The sequence below is a fragment of the Sander lucioperca genome, chromosome 4 (assembly GCF_008315115.2).
Source record: "Sander lucioperca isolate FBNREF2018 chromosome 4, SLUC_FBN_1.2, whole genome shotgun sequence".
NCBI classification, from domain to species: Eukaryota; Metazoa; Chordata; class Actinopteri; order Perciformes; family Percidae; genus Sander; species Sander lucioperca.
In genome coordinates this window covers 1,202,230-1,221,810 of record NC_050176.1, presented here as the reverse complement: position 1 = coordinate 1,221,810, position 19,581 = coordinate 1,202,230, and the positions used below count along the sequence as shown (strand labels likewise).

At 39.8% G+C, this 19,581-nt stretch overlaps 1 protein-coding gene across 1 annotated transcript in view; it reads right to left on the bottom strand.

Moving 5' to 3' along the window:
• Positions 1–4,454: 4,454 nt before the first annotated feature.
• The window catches only part of chrna8 (cholinergic receptor, nicotinic, alpha 8), a 68,074-nt gene continuing 52,947 nt past the window's right edge, over positions 4,455–19,581 (bottom strand). Inside the window, exons 5-10 of the mRNA XM_031293602.2 lie at positions 19,086–19,165; positions 17,834–18,001; positions 10,789–10,983; positions 10,157–10,243; positions 8,617–8,726; positions 4,455–7,974 (exon numbers count right to left, since the gene is read on the bottom strand). Of these exons, the coding sequence (XP_031149462.1) occupies positions 7,378–7,974; positions 8,617–8,726; positions 10,157–10,243; positions 10,789–10,983; positions 17,834–18,001; positions 19,086–19,165 (1,237 nt within the window). The 3' untranslated portion in view covers positions 4,455–7,377. The remainder of the gene's footprint in view (positions 7,975–8,616; positions 8,727–10,156; positions 10,244–10,788; positions 10,984–17,833; positions 18,002–19,085; positions 19,166–19,581) is intronic.

Below are 19,581 nucleotides of genomic sequence, written 5' to 3'. Positions count from 1 at the left end.
TGAAAATCTCAATTTCATTAATTGAATATGCATTGTTGTAAATTTAATGAAATCTAGAGTCTGACTTTACACCACAGAAAATCATAAATTTACAAAAGTCGAATTGTGATTGTACTTCAATGCATCACTTGACTTTTTCTGTTCTGTATTTACCACAACATAGAAGGACAACCCAATGTAATGGATATTTCAGTCGCTTGTGATACTGGAAATCATCATAACTGTAAACTACAATTTACACTGTTGTAACAGACAATAGATAGAACATGTTGACAGTAGACAGAAAAAGAAATAGCATTTTTAAAGTCCTTTTTTCTTTCGCAGTGGTGGGAAAGTAATTAGTGATTATGCTGCACCAAGGTAATAATAAATATTAATGGCATAAGTAAAATAAGAAGAAATGCTTGATACCATGTCACATTGATTCCCATTGTATGTAGGCAAGGTTTTGGGCTTTATTGGTAAGAACTCAGCAAGATATTTTGGGTCTTTGCATTATGGGTTTTGCACACTGAAATTCTAATATAGTAATAATATGGTTAAATAAAATACTTACGTGTGGTTTTATACATCATGAAGCTGAAAGGGGAAAAAATTTGTCATGACAAGTTTGACCAACTTTGTTCTGAGCTTTTACCTGATTTCCCATTTACACTCATTCACTTTCCTGCTATCTGTTTATATGTCCTTCACTGACTGTCCCACATGTACAGACTACAATGCACTTTGGTTATTAGACTAATTTAACTCTGTCTGTTTTTGAGCAGGATTGGAATTTGCAGCAGAGGCAATTGTGTTACTGGTTATGCAAAGGCTTCCCTAAAGCTGTAAATGGTGATGAGTTGTCGGGCTTTGCAGGGGCTTTTAAGTACACGTCAGGACATGTCCGCTCAAAGGTGAAACCTTTATCATTTATTTATCTCACCTTCATACAAATTTAATCACAGACAGTGAAAACTGACAGATTTGACTTGCTGCACCTGAAAGTTTCTGCACTAAAAACAAATCCCGCAAAATCCAGTTTTCATTTTGTGCAAGTCAACTAGTGCATACACAGTGACTGCACAAATTACTTCACACATGCATGGTTTTCAGCAACCTTTGTATCAACAAAGCAACATTCACTGACCTCCTGACCTCCTTTTTTAACCTTCATTCTCCTGATCAATCCTTTTATCAATCAAGATTATGCACTATGAATAACAGTGCATGTACTGTACTGCTGTTACATGAGGAGTCTTAATGATGAGGGAGGGAAAGGATTGGAGGAGTAAATTAAATTGTATGCCCCAGTCACTCTGAAACCAGATTAACAATCATCACACACACACATACTTCCCGATGGATTAAGTCAGAGGGAAGAGAACATGGCTAATGTTTGAAACAGATGGGTCTAAAAAAAAAAAAAAAAAAAGGGGGGGCGAAGAGATTAAAAAATGTGTAAAGCAAATAGATTGTTCCGTTTCAACAGTTGATGAAAACAGCTCTAGGACAATGAGGACAGCTGTTAACATGAATATTTGGTAACTAATCAATAGTGGCCTTGTGCTCTCACTGGAGGGATTTGTAATCATGACAACAGACATTTAGGTTATTCAGTGCTGATGATTTATTTCAAAGTTCTAACACAGCAGTTATTCAGCGCTGACACAAGCTGTGGAGAGAGGTCTGTGAGACGACCACAGTAGTGACTTTTTGGCTAATGAGAATATCCAAACCACCCTTGTATCTGAGAGTGGTATCAATCTTCTCATCTATGTCTTGGCAAGAAAGTGAATAAACCTAAATTATTTTTAATAACGGCTTCTGGATTATTTTATAGTAATATTCCAAAACATTCCAGTGTTTCTGACTACAGAAGAATTAGGTTCCTGCTCTATTTACATGTAATGATTTAGAGTCATAGTCCTGCTCTGTGTGCAGAACAAGAAACTAAATGATAAGACTGAGCTTATAAATGTACAGTTCAGAGTGAACAGTAATGAGGCTGTGACCGTGCAAAGGCCTTCCGCCTTAGTCATGCAGAGGTATAATAGTGCATTCCATTGTTGTTGCATTGTTTTCATTGGCTCTAGCCAGGTTAGCCATTGGAAAGTCCGAGTTCCGAGTACAAATGGAACACACTATGAGGTTGCACCTGTTCGGGCATTGTCTGAACTATTACAGAATCTACAACTAAAGACCAGACGGGTGTGTGCATGCAGGCATTTCATATTCTACAAAGCAAACAGCAATATAGATCTCACAGAAGGGGCATTTGTGTGGTCTTTACATTACACTAACTTCACAAAGTCTGCAGAGATCTATTCCAGCTGACCTGGCACCAACTGTGCCAACAAACAGAGCAAACAATATTCACTCATGTGGTCTGTTCGACCTCAGGACCAGAAAAAGCAGGACAGCTCTGGGACAGTCTGCAGAGGGAAGGGGTGGGGACAATGTGAGGACACTGTCAGCTTGGCCTGTTGACAAACGGAAGGGGTGTGTGTGTGTGTGTGTGTGTGTGTGTGTGTGTGTGTGTGTGTGTGTGTGAGATGCAGTGTGGTACAATTACAGCCACCAACATCTGTGTGTAGTGAATCCTGAGATTAGATTTGACCAATTTGAACATGTCATCTCTCTGCTGAGCAGCATTTGTCAGGTGTGCATGTGTGTGTTTGTGTGTGTGTGAGCTGCATGAACGTCCTAACTAATATTTGTTAGGAGATTGGATTCCTTCTGAGTCCTGACTTGGCTCACAGTATCTCAGTCATCCATTCCTGCTGGGAAATGAAGTTTTCTGAGCCTTGCTGTGGACTCACTTACATTTTCACATCTGAGCTCATGTTCACCTATCAGCTATGGGTGCCGAGAATCTTAAAAACTTTGTGCAGTAGTCTAAAACTTAAAATGTAATACCACTATATCTAGCCACATGCAACTACACCTGAAAAGGAAATCAATGAGGACATACACACACACACACACACACACATATCATTTAGAAATACTGTTCCCAAGACGGAACCCCTGAATGTTTCGATTTAGTACATATTTAGCTAGAATCAAATGTTTAGTTAGTAGTATAGTTCCCTTTTCAATAAGTATGAAGCAGTGTTGAAAACGGGAAAATATGTCAGTTATTGTTTCTCAATCCAAAAAAAGGAACAAAAAATTGATTAATACAGAGAGCTGCCTGGCATTATAAATCAACAGATGCTGGCTGGGCTCAGTTGCTGATGTCTATATCTCACTCAACGTGTCATTTTGCAACAAACTACTGTGGATGGCCTACCCTCCGCTGTAAATGTGGTTAAGACGAGGGTAGCTCGTTCTGTCAGGCAGGAAACGTCCATCAAGATGGTCTACTTCCTCTGTAAATATAGTTAAGGGGACGGTAGCTCATTCTGTCAGGCAGGACATTTCTATCAGGATGGCCTACTCCCTCTGTAATTGTGGTTAAGGTGAGGTTAGCTCATTCTGTCAAGCAGGAAACATCTATCAGGATGGTCTACTCCCTCAGTAGTTGAGGGGAGGGTAGCACATTCTGTTACTCAGGAAACATCTATCAAGTAGCCTACTCCCTCTGTAAATGTAGTTGAGAGGGGGGTAGCTCATTCTGTAAGGCAGGAAACATCTATCAGGATGGCCTACTCCCCCTGTAAATGGGGTTAAGGGTAAGGTAGCTCATTCTGTCAGGCAGATAACATCTATCAGGATGGCCTACTCCCCCTGTAAATGGTGTTAAGGGGAAGGTAGCTCATTCTGTTACTCAGGAAACATCTATCAGGATGGCCTACTCCCCCTGTAAATGGTGTTAAGGGGAAGGTAGCTCATTCTGTTACTCAGGAAACATCTATCAGGATGGCCTACTCCGTCTGTAAATGGTGTTAAGGGGAAGGTAGCTCATTCTGTTATTCATGAAACATCTATCAGGATGGCCTGCTTCCTCTGTAAATGTGGTTGAGGAGAGGGTAGCTCATTCTGTCAGGCAGGAAACATCTATCAAGATGGCTTACTCCCTCTGTAAATGGGGTTAAGGGGAGGATAGCTATTCTGTCAGTAATTATCACATTTATCCTTTATTTTACACAAAACTAGTTTTGCTGTTGATTTAAAGGAATAGTTTGACATTTGGGAAATGTGCTTGTTTGCTTTCTTGCCAATTTTATAGTAAGAAAAATGGACATTTCCTGTTTTGTGTCGGTTTTATTCTTTTAAGCTGCATGTCACACTGTATATAACTAAATTTTATGGGAACAATATTATGGCAATCACATGCTGTGATTAACCAGGCACATCAGATGACAAGCTGCCATTACACTGCCTGTCCAGTTAGATTGACAACAGCAACTCTGTCATAATCCAGTCGCTTCAAGAAAGGAATGAGGATGATCTGACAACTTTGGTGAGTGAAAGCATATTTATATGTATAATTTAGTGAATGTGTTAAATGTCAGCCACTCAAATGCCAGTAATTATCACATTTCTCCTTTATTTTTCACAAAATAGTCATGTACAGTGAATTTATGTAAGGTACATCCTTCAAAGGAGAATGAATCATACTGAGCAGAGAGGCACAGACCATAAAGAAAAAGACACTCAAGTTGACCCAAAATACAACATTGTTGATTAAAAAAAAATCCTGTAATAGCATGGCAAAAGCAGACGGTCACACCCTCATTTCAAATGTACGTCAATATCAGCCAACAAGAATAACTAATTTGCTTTTCATATTTTTAGTACAGTCAAATTAACATTTCCATCATTCTTCAGTTGACACACTTTGAACATTTTCCGTGCCATAAATCCTTCTCACATGAAACACATATGCTGACTAGAAATCAACATGAATGAGTAACAATAGAAGTGTGTCAGGTTATCCCACAAAGTATCTACATAAGTCAGTCCAAATTACATGTAGGCTATGTAGAAGACACTTCCTCTTCTACATCACATATGAGCAGTATATCTCCACTATTCATATTCTCCATTATGAGTCAGTGAACAAGGTCTTGTAATTTTCCTCTACCTATTACGTAACATACTTACCAAGACCCTCTTCCCATCTATGTCCACATGACCTTTGATAGGCAAAGTAACAATCCCAGCATGGGTTCCTTCAAAAAATGCATTAACGACCATTATCTACCGGACCGAATAGCAACGCAGATTTCGGTGCCTTATTTTTTTATTCCTTTAACAATACAACAATGGCACCTCTAATACCATTACATAAAAAAAACAACCATATTAGTAATGGTTAAACTAAATATGTCATTCCTAGTTAGACTTAAAAAAGGAGTGTAACATTTTTTGAATCTTGATTCAATCGTAAAACTAGATACAAATGAAGGAACACAAAGAGTGCTGCAAAGATGCCAAAATTGGCGTCATCCGTTCCTGTCAGTCTATTTTAAGTGGATATGGCATATAAATGCTTTACAGTCTTGGAGTCATAGAGTCATCAATGGGTGGGTTGTCTACACTCGGCCCATTGTTTAACTGTAACAGCATGAATTCCAATTCAGTGACTATTTCTGCAGCAGTCACACAATGTACTTTTCTTCCTAAAAACCCACTTAAAATGCAAGTGCTAAGTTGGAGAAGTCTGAGTTCATTTGTGCGCATAAAAGTGGGAATTCACACGTGTCTTGTACAACTGAGGATCAGAGAGCCGCTCGGGTGGTGAGAAGGTTGAACACAAATCTGTTACATAAGGTCACCCACTAATCCTTGTTGCATGTTGTTGCTATTACAGAAGAATGTGTTTGCCTTTCGCTGAGTATTAGAAAGTAAAAACACAAAGCACTCAGCACTACAATACCAGAGATTAGTTCCAAATGCATCTCTACTGGGGTGATGTCCCTTCAGAATCCATTCAAAAATCCTTCAGAAGAACAAATATTGTCTTTCAATCACTACTTTCGTTGATCTTCTTTCTTAATTGTGAGTTTTTCGCAGAAACAGCAACACTAGAACACAAGTCAGATAAACATTAAATTGATGCCAAAAGAAATACATTGTGAATTAATGTAATTGACTTACAGATAGCCAGAGTGTATTAACTGCTAACTAAATATATTGTTTAGCACAAGGGATGGAGGCAAGAAGAAATGACTTCACGCTTTAATAAACTTGAAAAGAGCAAAATGGTAAATGTCTCTGTGTCACAGTTAAGTATGATTTTTATACTGGCAACAGTAAAAGTTTATCTATTCACATTTATAGATATAGAAACTGGGTGTAAGCTATGCAAGAAAGAAATGAGAAGAATAGTGGTAAAAAAGGAAGTGCAAGGGTATAATGAGGATGACTTAAAAGGCAAGAAAGAGGCGAGTAAGGACAAATCCAATACTTACAATGGATTAGTCGCTCAAGAGAAAGTTAACCGGCAACTACTTTGATTATTATTTAACCGTTTTAGTAATTTTTCAAGCAAAAATGCAGAGCATTCGCTATTTAATTAAAAACTAATTAATAATTTCCTTGAATTTAGAACTGTTGATTGGATAAAATATGCAATCTGAATACGTCACCTTGGGGTCTTGCAAATTATAACGGGCATTTTTTTTACTATTTTCTGACATTTTATATACAAAATGCATAATCGAATAATCAAGAAAATTATTGGCATATAATCTAAAATGAAAATTATTATTGGCAGCCTTAGTTAAAACAGAAGTGACATGAACAATGCTACGAGTCAACGTGTCAGTATCTCTCGGTGAATTCTACAACTTAATAAAGATTGAATCTCTTTCTCTTCCTTTCTTTAATCTTTATAAAGTACGATGTAGATTTATTTACAAAATACAAATGAAATAGCATTCCTAGAAGCCTGAGCCCAAGCCTATAAAAAAACTATTCCTAAAACTGTTTATTGAACTCTATTTACTGTACTGTATGTAACTGCTGAAGACAATAAGACATTTGTAGAAGATGAGAAGCGCTACCATTGGGTAAAGAAGTGGACAAAAGTAGCAGAAAAGAAAGAGGGAAAAATGTTAAAAACAATATATTCTGATGAGGCTTAAAGCCCAGGTGGTGGCAATGAGGTAAATGATTTGGTACAACAAGGATACAGATGAAAAGTGCATTAGTGTGAGTTTCTACATTATTAACTACTGCATGTAGCCTCAACCTCCTATGTGGCATACTGTATGTATAGTGTTAGCGAGGAGAGCTACCTTGAAAAGGAAAAATCACATCATCTACTGACTGAAATATGTAAAGATAAAGGGAAAGGTTTGCTTCTGGTGTACTGTGACTGGTAACGACACTTTTTGAAGTAACAAACGTGTGGGGCTTCACATCGTTGTAGCAGGGAGGCTTTTGTGGTACAGTTCTAATTGTGTCAGATCTTTTTTTTCCTCTCAGAAAGCGAGGAAATCAGCCTTATGTGAAGTCTTTGGACACAGCCTCAATGAAATTGGGAGCTGCCATGAGGATCGTGAAGGTGCAGATGATGGAGAAGAGTGAGAAAGCCACCAGGCATAACCGATCCACCACCGCCGCTGCAAACTTCCACTCGCTGCAGATCGCCTCTCCCTCATCCTGCTCTCGGAAGCGACTGGCAATGTAGTGCACTTCCTCCAGGATCCGGGAAATTTCCGGAACCTGCTCCAGCAGCAAAGTCCGCGCCTGTTCTGAGTGGATGTCATGTGGAGAGGAGCCGTTAGGATGGCCGCCTCCCCCACCGCCGCACACCACCACACCTGAATCAGTGCTCGGTGGGAAAGCAGGGTTGTCTGTGCCCATCGAGTGGTAGCCAAAGTACAGGTTCATGTTCCCATTGGTCGTGGTTGACTGGGCCGATGCCTGCCCTGGTATGGTGCTCATCTGAATGCTGTTGGTGCTGGTATGGTGAGGAGGAGCAGGGTTGGAGTACTTGTAGTTTGGGGGGCTACTGGAGCTCACAGCTGTTTTTCTTTCCTCACCAGGTTTCTTCATGCGTAGAAACCAAGCACACCAGTTTAGCAGGATAACTCGGACCTGGATGAAGAGATGAGATAAGGCAGAGAGGTGTTTGACAGAGGAGGGACGGGGAGGAGAGATCGGTGAGTCATAAACCAAGATATGAATGGAAAAATTGAAAGATTGGCAATAAGAGAAATGCAGAGGACAATTATAACTGTTACTCCCCTTTCTTACTTCTTCTCATTGTTATGATGAACAATGTGCCATGGGATTATACAATAATAATATATGGATGAGGGTTTCCTTACATAGAGTGCATTATTATTTGATAACTGTATGGTTCAAAGTGGATAATCTTTTGGGGGAAACCCACATTTAATCAAGAGCTTTATCAACCGTAAAATAAATAAAACTATATATATAACTGCACGGTTATCACAAAAATAATGACTGTTTGTGGACACTCCTGATTAAATTGGCCTCCTAACAAACTCATACTTAGGGTAAGAATACTCTGTTAGTCAAACTTTTGTGTTGAAACAACCTTCAAATACACTTCACTGTATTACTCCAACAAATGGGAGCCGTAGCCTAGATGAACAGTAGAGTTCACCAATATGTATAAGTTGTGTGGTTATTTGAAAATAATGCACTAGGGAAATCAAAATTGGCATATGAATAACTATTGGGTTTAAAAATGAATTATTGTTAACCTACCCATTTAGGCATCTTCCCTCCATGGGGGTCATGGTGGTGGAACTGTAGTACCAGCACTGTTACCACCACAGACAAGCCCACAATCATCATGGTGCTAGCAAAGTACTGAGCTAAAGAGGAGAAGAGCACATAAGTACAGCACAGCAATTTCTATTTGAATTAGAGAACAATTAATACAGTGTAACAGTAATATTCTGAATCAAGAGCTCATTTATCTACATACAGTACAAGAAGAAACGTGAGTTAAGTATAGTATTTTGGCAGGACTATTTTGGGGAGTTTACCCCTGTCAACAAACCCGAGGTCTTAACACTGCAGGGGCTGGTGGGAGGATGACTAACATTTGACCAACCAAAACAGCCACCGAAACATGGAAATGCATAACATATGTATGTAGACAAGCACACAACCTTCACAAAAATGAAAATATATTCCCCTCTAAAAGAAATGTCTTTTTTATTTTTATCCGGCTGTTATGTAAGCGACCTCACAGAAAAGGCGGACCAATCAAATGCCTCCGTATAAATGTCCATGTCAAAGTATAATGGGGGCTGTAAGAAAAGCTGTCACAGTTAAGGTTGAGGAGTATTATATTTTGTCTTCAATCTATTAGTTCTGCTCCACCTGCAATGTGATAATAGGTATATTCCAATAAAGGTGATGTTGCTAATGGCTTCGTTTTACATCACTGAGCAGCATCTCTGTCTGCAGCCTCCCCTCCCATCTCATGGCCGGCTGACCTGTCTCTTCTGGTCAGTATCAGTATGGTCTTACACAATACAACTTTGTTGCTATTGGTCTTCTAGTCTGAGAATAATCTTCACATCCTGTATCAGCATCGCCCCACGTCCAGCCGCTACAGGCTGCTCTGCAGTGAATATGGGGTGTGAATATCTCGGCAGTAAGTCATTCAGCTGTTTTATGACACCTAATCTATAGTTGATGATGATGATGATGATAATGACAAACAATGTCCACACTGACCCACCAGCCATGCTGTACTGCGTAGAATGTGCCTACAGCTCCCTGATGAAAGTCAGATTCCGGTGTAAGGTGAACACTTCCCCATATTCCGTATTGTCTCATTCCAATTTACCGAACAAATCCTTTAACATTCTGGGAAATATACGTATTCACATTCTTGCAGAAAGTTAGATGAAGAGATAAATATTACTCTGAAGTTGCGTTCAGGCAGAACACAATGTATTAATTGTGTTTATGTTTTTAATAAACATACAGAAATGAGAGAAAAAAAGAAAAGAGACTGGAGTAAAATAACTGAAAAATCTGAAGGTTCTTGATTTGAACACACACACACACACACACACACACACACACACACACACATTACACACACACACACATTCCCGCTACAGTAGGTGTCTCCAGGAGCAAATTTTTCCATGATTACACACACACACACACACACACACACACACACACACACACACACACACACACACAGAAGGTGAAATCAATACCACCTTCGCTGTCATGGCTGGTAACAATGAGCAATAATGAGAGTAGAAAAGTATCTTACCAATCAAGGGAACGGAGTCTGAAGTGGCAGGCATGATCTCTGCTACCAGTAACATGAACACTGTTAGAGACAGCAGCACTGTGATGCCTGGAGAAAGACAGTAGAGCAGAAGCACAGAGGATACATTCTTTCATCACAGCCTTGTTTTCTCTTAAATAGTAGCTTGAGAGTACTCAAAATAAATGCAGCTGGTAGGTGTGAACAGCTGTGAAAATATTTTTGAAATATTCACTCTCTTTTCTACCCTCGAGGGATTACGTTCAGTCACATATTTACTCCGACCCTGTCTCACTGAATGGCATTTTGAAACGAGCTGACATTTTCAGGTCCAGGTGATTATCGTTGCTGTGTTTATAATGGAGCTTTTCTTCAATTGCAGTCGAATCCAACTGAAATGATAATTAACTGCCTAATGTCAGCATTTGCATAAAGCAATGACAAATAAATGGGTTAGCAAAAGTGTTGGGCCCTAGTGTGCTGACATCACCAAGGCAGGGGAGAGAAATACATTATTGTCAGCATGTATGATTATAATCAAGAATCATTGTCTGTGTATGTGTGTGTGTGTCTGTGTCTGTGTCTGTGTGTGGGCGCGCAGGGATGTACTGATGTGTGTGTGTCATGCCCTGTACCGAGTGAGATCTTCTCTCCAGAGTCGGCAGGGAGCAGGAAGACCAGCAGGGCCAGACCAGAGATGAGCACGCAGGGGATGAGCAGGTTGAGGCCGTAGTAAAGTGTCCTGCGGCGCATGGTGACCGTGAACGTCACATCGGGGTAGGGCTCCTTACAGCAGTCGTAGTACAGCTCATTACGCTTAGCAGGCACACCTGGGTGAGAAATGAAGAGGTGGGAAGTCAGTTAGATGTCAAACACACAGAACCATAAAATAGAATAAAGGTTTGTTCTTAGTTCTGCTTGGCTGAATACGATCTTGTAAAAAGAGCCGTTAATGTGTAGCTACCGGATGAGTGCTTGGCAGAGAGGATCAATTAACAATCTTTTTTAGTACATTTTTATTGGGACCATTTAAATCTGAAAGGGTAGATTTGTGGTCAGAAGATCACTGGTTTGAATCCTTGGTCAAAAAGGAAAAAACGTGAGTCAAGAATTCAAAAAATTTTATGATTAATGCTCAACCGTCCCATGGTCAATGTGCCTTTAAGCAAGGAAACATGTAATTGTATCATACAGGTTAGTAAGTTATAGATTTATTGTCTGTTTCTCCCAAATCACTAAACAAAGATGTCACTAAATCCACTAAAATGTTCTCTATCTAAACGTCCAGACTTTAACCAAGCACAGATATAGCAGATGTTGGGATTTTAGGAAGATTAAGATTTTTATCATTAATGTATTGTCTTTGTCAACATGTGGAAAGCAGCTTGTCGCTAGAAAACAGCAAATGCAGTCTTGCCTAAAGGAATACTGTACATAATACAATGAAATCATGATATAATCTTTTAGATAAACTAATAATCCTCTCAACATGGTTTTCACCTTGTGTATAACACAAAATTTAAAATTCTAAAATCCCTATGAAGCACTGCTTAATGTGGTTTGTTGTCCAAACAGACAGAAGACAGACAGGTCCCGGGTCAAGTGGTTTAAGTCATAAATAAATAAATGTGCCAATTTAATATAATTTCAGAGACATTGTCTTTATATTCAATGCATTCTTCCTCCTTGTCAAAACATGGTGCCTATATTACCCAGTGAAAAAATGCACCCCATATTTTGTGTTTATCTAAGGAACAATTAGTACACTTGAGGCACAAGACCTAAATGCTTGTATGTGGAATGAGCATTGGTTGGCAGGAGAAACTTCCAAGATCTGTCCTCAAACTCTGTGTCAACTTCAAATTACCCCACTAACCCTCCAAAAACGATACTTAATCGTTTATTAATCCCTAAAGCTCATCGCCTTGTCTGTCCTGTTGGAAAGTTAACATTTTTTTAATTAATCTGCCTTGTTCATCAAATCAACAGAAAACAACAACCTTACCTCGGTCAGGCCAGACTCCAGTAAGAGTCCATGTGTGCATTTAGGTGTATAAGAGCCATTGTGTAATTAGTGTGATTTCATATGCATATACATTTCAAATCAGACTTGATTCAGTCTGTGATCTGTGTGTGTGTGTGTGTGTGTGTGTGTGTGTGTGTGTGTGTGTGTGTGTGTGTGTGTGTGTGTGTGTGTGTGTGTGTGTGTGTGTATATATACAGTATAGTCAGTGTTGGGGAAGTTACTTTTAAAAAGTAGTGTTTGCTCGTTACTCGTTACTTCTTAAAAAAATAATCTGTTACTTTACTTAGTTACCCCCTATGGAAAGTAACTTTTTACGTTACTCGTTACTTTTACGTTACTTTTAAAAGCAGGCATCTCTGGCAGAGACTGAAGTTAATTATACAAAAACTATCTTTGACCATAAAGCCAATCTCTGGTTTATCAGTGAAGTGTCTGAACTACACTGCAGACTGTATTCTCTACTCACAGAGGGACGGCTGATTCATTATGAACGAGTCCAGCGCGGGTTGAATGCACATTAGCAGGTCATCGGCGTTACAGAGTGTTAGTGTATACTATGTAATGTCTGTATCGACTTATACCAGTCGCGCAGACACGATGGTTACTGCGCGACTTTGTAACGCGTTACACCCAACACTGAGTATAGTACATGTATAGAAGTCACATAATGTAGGCATCATTGTACAGCTGTGTCAATCCCTTATACCTTTAAGTGTTTAGTGATTTTGAATCTGAATGAAGCCCTGGTACAATGTAATCAGCAACATATTTACAATCCACAAATCATTTTGTGATCACAAAGTTACAAAGTTACCCCCCAAAGAACTTGGTGTGCGTCTGTGTGTGGAAACACAAATTCTATTTAAATGAATTGCACGGATTTCATTTAATTTAATTTAGACTGTCACCTAAACGCTGAAGAAAAATAGCCTTTGTTAGCCATCTATTAATTTGATGGATTGCAAATCTGCAGATGATTTGCAGATGCATCGACCACACCCTGTGTGTGTGTGTGTGTGTGTGTGTGTGTGTGTGTGTGTGTGTCTGTGTGTGAGAGAGAGTGTGAGTGTGAGTGAGTGTGCGTGTGCGTGTGTGTGTGTGCATGGGAATGTTCTTAGGCACCAGGACAGAGTGTGTTCCTGGCCAGCTTGCTGCCTGGCTGTGCCTGAATTAAGTGAACCATCCCAAGGCCAGCTGTCATCACACACACCCATGCCCCCTCTATACCCCCAGCCAGCTGGGTACACTCACTTTGTATTTAAGTATGTGTGTGTGTGAATGTGAATTATTCTGTTGGCCTCTGATTAACACCCAAGCTTGAGTTAGAGATGATGTGGGCTCTTCATTTCCACATGGAGAAAAAGAGGGGAGGAAAAAAGGAGAAGAACTTGACCATTTTTTCTCTTCCTTTGATTCTTTGGAAGAGACAGACAGACTAACCAAGAACCAAGGTACTGTAACAGACATAAATAAGAATAAATTGAGCCACGAAAAATAGAGGAAAATCCTGGTTTGTAAAGCTGTAATATTAAAGTAATTATTTCACACTTTGGTAAATATGCTTGTTTGCTCTCTTGCAGAAATAAATGAGAAAATTAATTTGATTAATTTGATCAATGACTTCCCGGACAACCAGAAAAAACTTTAGTAAGTTACTGAGGCTAACCCCATAAAAATAGGAATTGACGTTTTCACTTCAGCCAGGCCAGTTCTCCCCCCCCTCCGTTTTCGGTTTAGCTAAGCTAAACTATATATATATATATATATATATATATATATATCAAATAAATGGCAAGAGTTCAAAAAGAAACTATGTGGATACTGCTGTGCTTAACATCTGCAATATTCTCCATGTTTTCTGCAGTATAGCACTCTTTAACCAGGACTCATAGACAGGAAAATGTCAGTGAGAAAGTCATCTTACAAGAAAGTCGACAAAAACACCTGCTGTCAGAGCTGTGTTATAATGACTGCTGTCTAACTCCGTGGAATATGACATAAAGGGCCTAGCAGATGTTGAAAACCTGTCTCTGTCAGAGTCCCTGAAAGAGTCTACAATGTACTACTTAAACATATCCCACAGATGTTGGGAGTGCTGTCAGTCAATCATGTCAGTTGTCATACCTCATCTTTATCCCTCTTATGTTACAATGCAAGTTCTTATATTTTTTTTAATTAGGGCCCGAGCGCTGACAGCGGCGAAGGCCCTATTGAAACTGAAGGAATTATTATTATTACGGCAATTGAATTGCCTTTTTGAGGGGCTTAACATATTCAAAAACTCACCAAAGTTGGCGGTCGCATCAAGTCTGGTGAAAATGTACGTATTTTAAGGGTTTCGGGAATAGGCGCACAAAAATGGCTCGCTAGCACCCCCTACAAAATTAAAAAAATTTAGCCCCTGCAGTACGTTTAACGTAGACTAACGAAACTTGGTACACATATGTAGCATATCAAGACGTACAAAAAGCTCATTGGAGCCATACCCTTAACGTAACAGGAAGTCTGCCATTTTGAATTGAAAGTTCGAAATTAGTGCGATTTTGGCCATTTCCACACGTCGTACTTTAACAAACTCCTCCTAGAGATTTCATCCGATCAACTTCAAATTTGGTCTGTGCCATCTTAAGATGTTAAAGATGAAAAGTTATTAAAAGAAGAACTTTTCTTCATAGGGCGTGGCCGTGGCGGGGCAGCCATTTTGTGCGTTTCGCCATTGAAACAGGAAGTGAGTGTAACTTCAGTGTACATTGTCCAATTGGCTTGAAACTTTTCAGGATTCATAAGAGTCCAACCTTGACGACATCTACACGCTGATATTGGCTCAGAGTCATAGCGCCCCCTAGTGGCAACAGGAAGTAGGCCTAAAAGTCAAGGTGCTATACTTTAACAAACTCCTCCTAGAGATTTCATCCGATGGACTTCAAATTTGGTCTGTACCATCTCAACACCTTAAAGATGAAAAGTTATTAAAAGAAAAACTTTTCGTCAAACGGTGTGGGCGAGGCGGCCATTTTGACTGTTTAGCGATGAACGAGAAAGTGGCTGTAACTACAGTGTACGTTGTCATATTTGCTTGAAATTTCCCACAATCAACAAAAGTCCAGGCGTGAGGACATATACAGGCCAATATTGACTTTTGGTCGCCCCCCGCTGGCAACAGGAAATAAGCCTTATATGACAAACATCATCCAATTTACATGAAACTTATAATGTGTGGGCTACTTGTGATACTGTATGCTGTAGCCACGCCCCTTTTTATAACTTATGAGCAGTTTGATGTAGACTCACTTGTGTGCGGTATCATTGAACTCAGCAGAGAGTTCCTTATTCATTGGTGATTTGCAGTGTCTGCAAATGCAAGGTCGCAAGGAGCGGCGTCCGCCAGTAACCCCAAAGCGCGCAGAGGAGCGAGGGCCCGTCCAACGCTGCTTGCAGCTTTAATTAGGGGTCCAAGCCCGAGTCTGAAAGAAACAGCGGTAGCAAAGCTACGCCGTTCGCACAGCAGGGCTGTGGAACCCTATTGTTTTTCTACTGATTTTTCATCATCATCATCATCATTATTATTCTTCTCCGCCTAAAACTCCGACTACAGCCTAAACCGTACATGGTGGGGGGTTGCCGTTTTCAGGACTGGTCCGAAACTCCGCAAGGACCTCAGGCGCAAAAATTCACCCACTTGCACCACTAGGTGGTGCTATGGCAGAAAAAACGCGTTTGGTCCTATAACTCCCACACCGTACACCGGACATCTAAAAACCATATATCCACGTGTTCCCTGGATCCAACTGAATCACGTGATATAGGCCACGGCCATTTCCGCCTAAACTTTTATGCGTGAAAAATCGCGATTTATCAAAAACCTACTTTTTCGATCTCCTCCTAGACCGTGCTATGTTTCATAGCTAGCTACCACACACGTATCATATCATATCTTGGCCAAATTAAATGTTATCAGCAAGAAACCTCAGGTCATTGTTCAACATGCCACTCTGATGCTCTGTACCAAATTTGGCGAAGATCGGCCTTTAGGGGGCGCTATAAGCAACGTTTATTTGTTTTGGCCAATAACTCAATGCATTTAAATGGGAAATTTGCATATGCAATATCTCTGCCACAGTAAAAGCAATCACCACGAAACTTGTGGTGCTCGTTCGGCATGCGGCTCTGATGCTCTGTACCAAATTTGGCGAAGATTGGCCATTAGGGGGCGCTATAATCAACGTAGACATGTTTTGGCACTTTAACTCAATCACCGTTAATGACATATTTGCAATGGGATTGTACCACAGACCTTGCAGCTCACACTTATACTATTACACAATATTTACTGATATTTACCTCCTACCGTTATGTTTTGGTTTTTGCTTTCGCATGCTCCCCTAGTTTTCTACAATAAACAAACTTCTTAACCCACCTGACAAAGTTTCTACAACCTTCACAGTGGACAAATGCAACTCTTTTCTCTCACTTTTTCAATCAAAAATCAACACCATTCATAGGCGCCGATACTGTGGGTGCTCCGGAGTTCGAGCACCCACGGAAAATACTGAGCAGCCACGTGTGCCAGACTGCCAGTAGGCTACATTCATTTACAATTAAACATTGCAGTTGGTGCTAAGTGGAGCGTCTGTCATAGTGTGATTGGTTATGTCGGTGACATTGATTCTTAATTTCCCACGAAGCTGATCGCGGTTGCGTGTCCGTTAAACTTTTCATCTCCAATGCTATCTGTATCTGTGAGAAATGGCGATGTCCTGAGATGAAACCTACTTTACGGCTTAATTATCGAGTTAATAGGCGTGTGTGTTCGCATCGGCCACTGTCCATTTCCTAAGATTCTGAAATGCAAACAATTTTTGACTACTTTTTTTATTTTTTAAAGGGCGTGCGCCTGTGAGCACCCACTGAGGAAAACATAAATCAGCGCCTATGACACCATTTACAACAACCTGACCACCTCCCCTGCTCCTTCAACCACCACACCTGCCTCCCCCTTCCACCCTCTCAGTCACTCTCTCATTTCTCTCTGCTGTCCCCTGTGGTCAGAGGGGTTAAGAAGTTTGTTTATTGTAGAGAATTGTTAAAGGTAGTCTGTGTACGCATGGAGATGAACTGTTAACCACTACATTTGCAATGGCAATGTACCGCAGACGTCGCGGCTCACACCATAACGCAAACCTTGCGGATCAAACTTCTCGATATTCACCTATGTTTGCCCCCCCACGCTTTAGGTCCCGCCTTGGCGCAGCTCCGCGGGTCATCGGGGGCGAATGGCGCAGCTTCCCGGGGCGTCGTGGGCGACTGGCATCGGAGGCTTGGACCCCGTCATAACTGCTTGCAGTTCTAGTTCATTTTTGTATTCAGAGTTTTCAGATTTATTCATACCAAATGATCACCAAAATAGTGAATAATTGACAACACTTAATTGAGGTCTACTGTAATAAAAAACATGCTATAAGCTCTTTTCATTTAGTAGGTGATAAACTGTTCTCAATGACTCCTGTCAGAAAACATTTTGAGAAAAGCAATGTAAGTAAGTATGTTTTGTTATAGCCATACAGAAACTTGAGGAACATCTCAGATTTCCTTTTATTTAGTTTTACTGTTATGCACCTGCAAGTGTAAAAAAAAAGGTCTGTTTTTCTTCTTACCTACGAGATCCCATTCCCCATTGGGTATGTAGGTGGAGATGTCCACGTCCATCATCTGGAGGTCCAGCAGCCAGCCGTTGTGGGTCCAGGAGCCAAACTTTAGGTCACACTTCTGCACATCGAATGGGAACCACCGCACATCGATGTAGCAGGTACTTTTCAGGATCCCTGCAAAGAAGTGTTTGAGGAAAGTTACTTTTGGCACTAAACACTTACATTATTTTGTTATGTGATTTGCATAATTTGTTTAAAATCTAAAGTAACTACTGCATTTCAATATTTCCAAGTCATTTTACTCTTTCAAGCCTCACAGTTTGGAGGAAAACATGCCAACCACCCTCATGCAAAAGGGTTTGTGATGCAAAATACGGTAACAGCCCCAGGATAAGTGTAAGTTCTATTGATCAAAAAAACACTTATGTCATCTAATGCCAAATTGTACACCAAAATAACTTTTTTTCTATTTTTAGTTTTTAGTAAAATCACCATTTCAAAGGTAAAAAAAAGATTAACAAGTTGCTCATTAAAGGTGCTCCTTCAGAACGTTAGCGTGTACGAGATTTACTGTCCCTCTCGCTCCGACAGATTCCTTCCTCATATAGCCATATGCACAAACAGAATAGTTTTGTCTTGTCTGGCTCAGTACGACCCACTTTGTTTGTTTCCCATTTACAGAGCCTGTGCTGTGTATGAACAATCAGATTTCTTTTTCAGGGCACACACAGAACAGACAGCTAGCAGACCATGAGGAGATATTCACTGAATTTTACAAAAAGTGTGTTAGATTAGAATTACAGACTTCACCTTTAAATGAACTGAAAAATTAAAACATGAATATACGCATTTCCAAAAAAAAAAAGTAGGTCACATATAACTGTTTCAAAAGTGTTCACCTTGTGGCAGATCCTACAATAAGAGACACATTCGTTGTTGACAGTTGACACATTAAAGTGGTTGTATCTAACCTTGGTGTCTAAAAACCTTTTACTTTTACTCAATATTTTGCCTGGTTTTACACCAGCAAATCACCAAAATGGTAATGTCTCTTAAGATGATGATTATCTCAACAGTTTTGATGTGAAACGATACTGTAAAGAACAAGAACATGAATGAAACATGAATAGTGGCAATGCAGTGATAAGATATAGTTGACCAAATGAAATTGAAAAGTGGGTTATTTTATGATGTTTTATTTTTATTTTTTATTATGGGTGAAATGTGAGTTAGAAAGACAATATTTTGAATGTCTCACCTGGTGGGATATACTGGCAGGATCCTGAAGCATTTACCAGCACATTTGTATGGAATGTAGCATCAAACCGCTCATCAGCACTAAAGGAAAAGAAGTGTGGATACTGTAACAACAGTATTTAAAGAAAAAGCCCTCAAAACAAGGACAATAGTAAGACTTCTACATTAAAAACCAGAGGGGGGAATGAAAGGACCAGAGGTAATAAAGGTGATTAGGAGCTGTACAAAGGTAAAGACAAATACAAAGAAAAACCCAGACAATAAACAATAAGTGAGAATGAAGGTGACAGAGTAGGTAGAGACAAGAGGGATTAGAGACAGACAGTGTTTAATTTTACTGATCATCTTAAACAAACATTGTTGTCCCCTATCAAGACGTCCTTCAAACAGACAGGGATTATGTACACCCAACAAACAGACAACAAACAAAATCACACAATTCATAATCATTTTCAAAATCATCCCTGGAATGAAATGATTATATTTTTCTTTCAGAT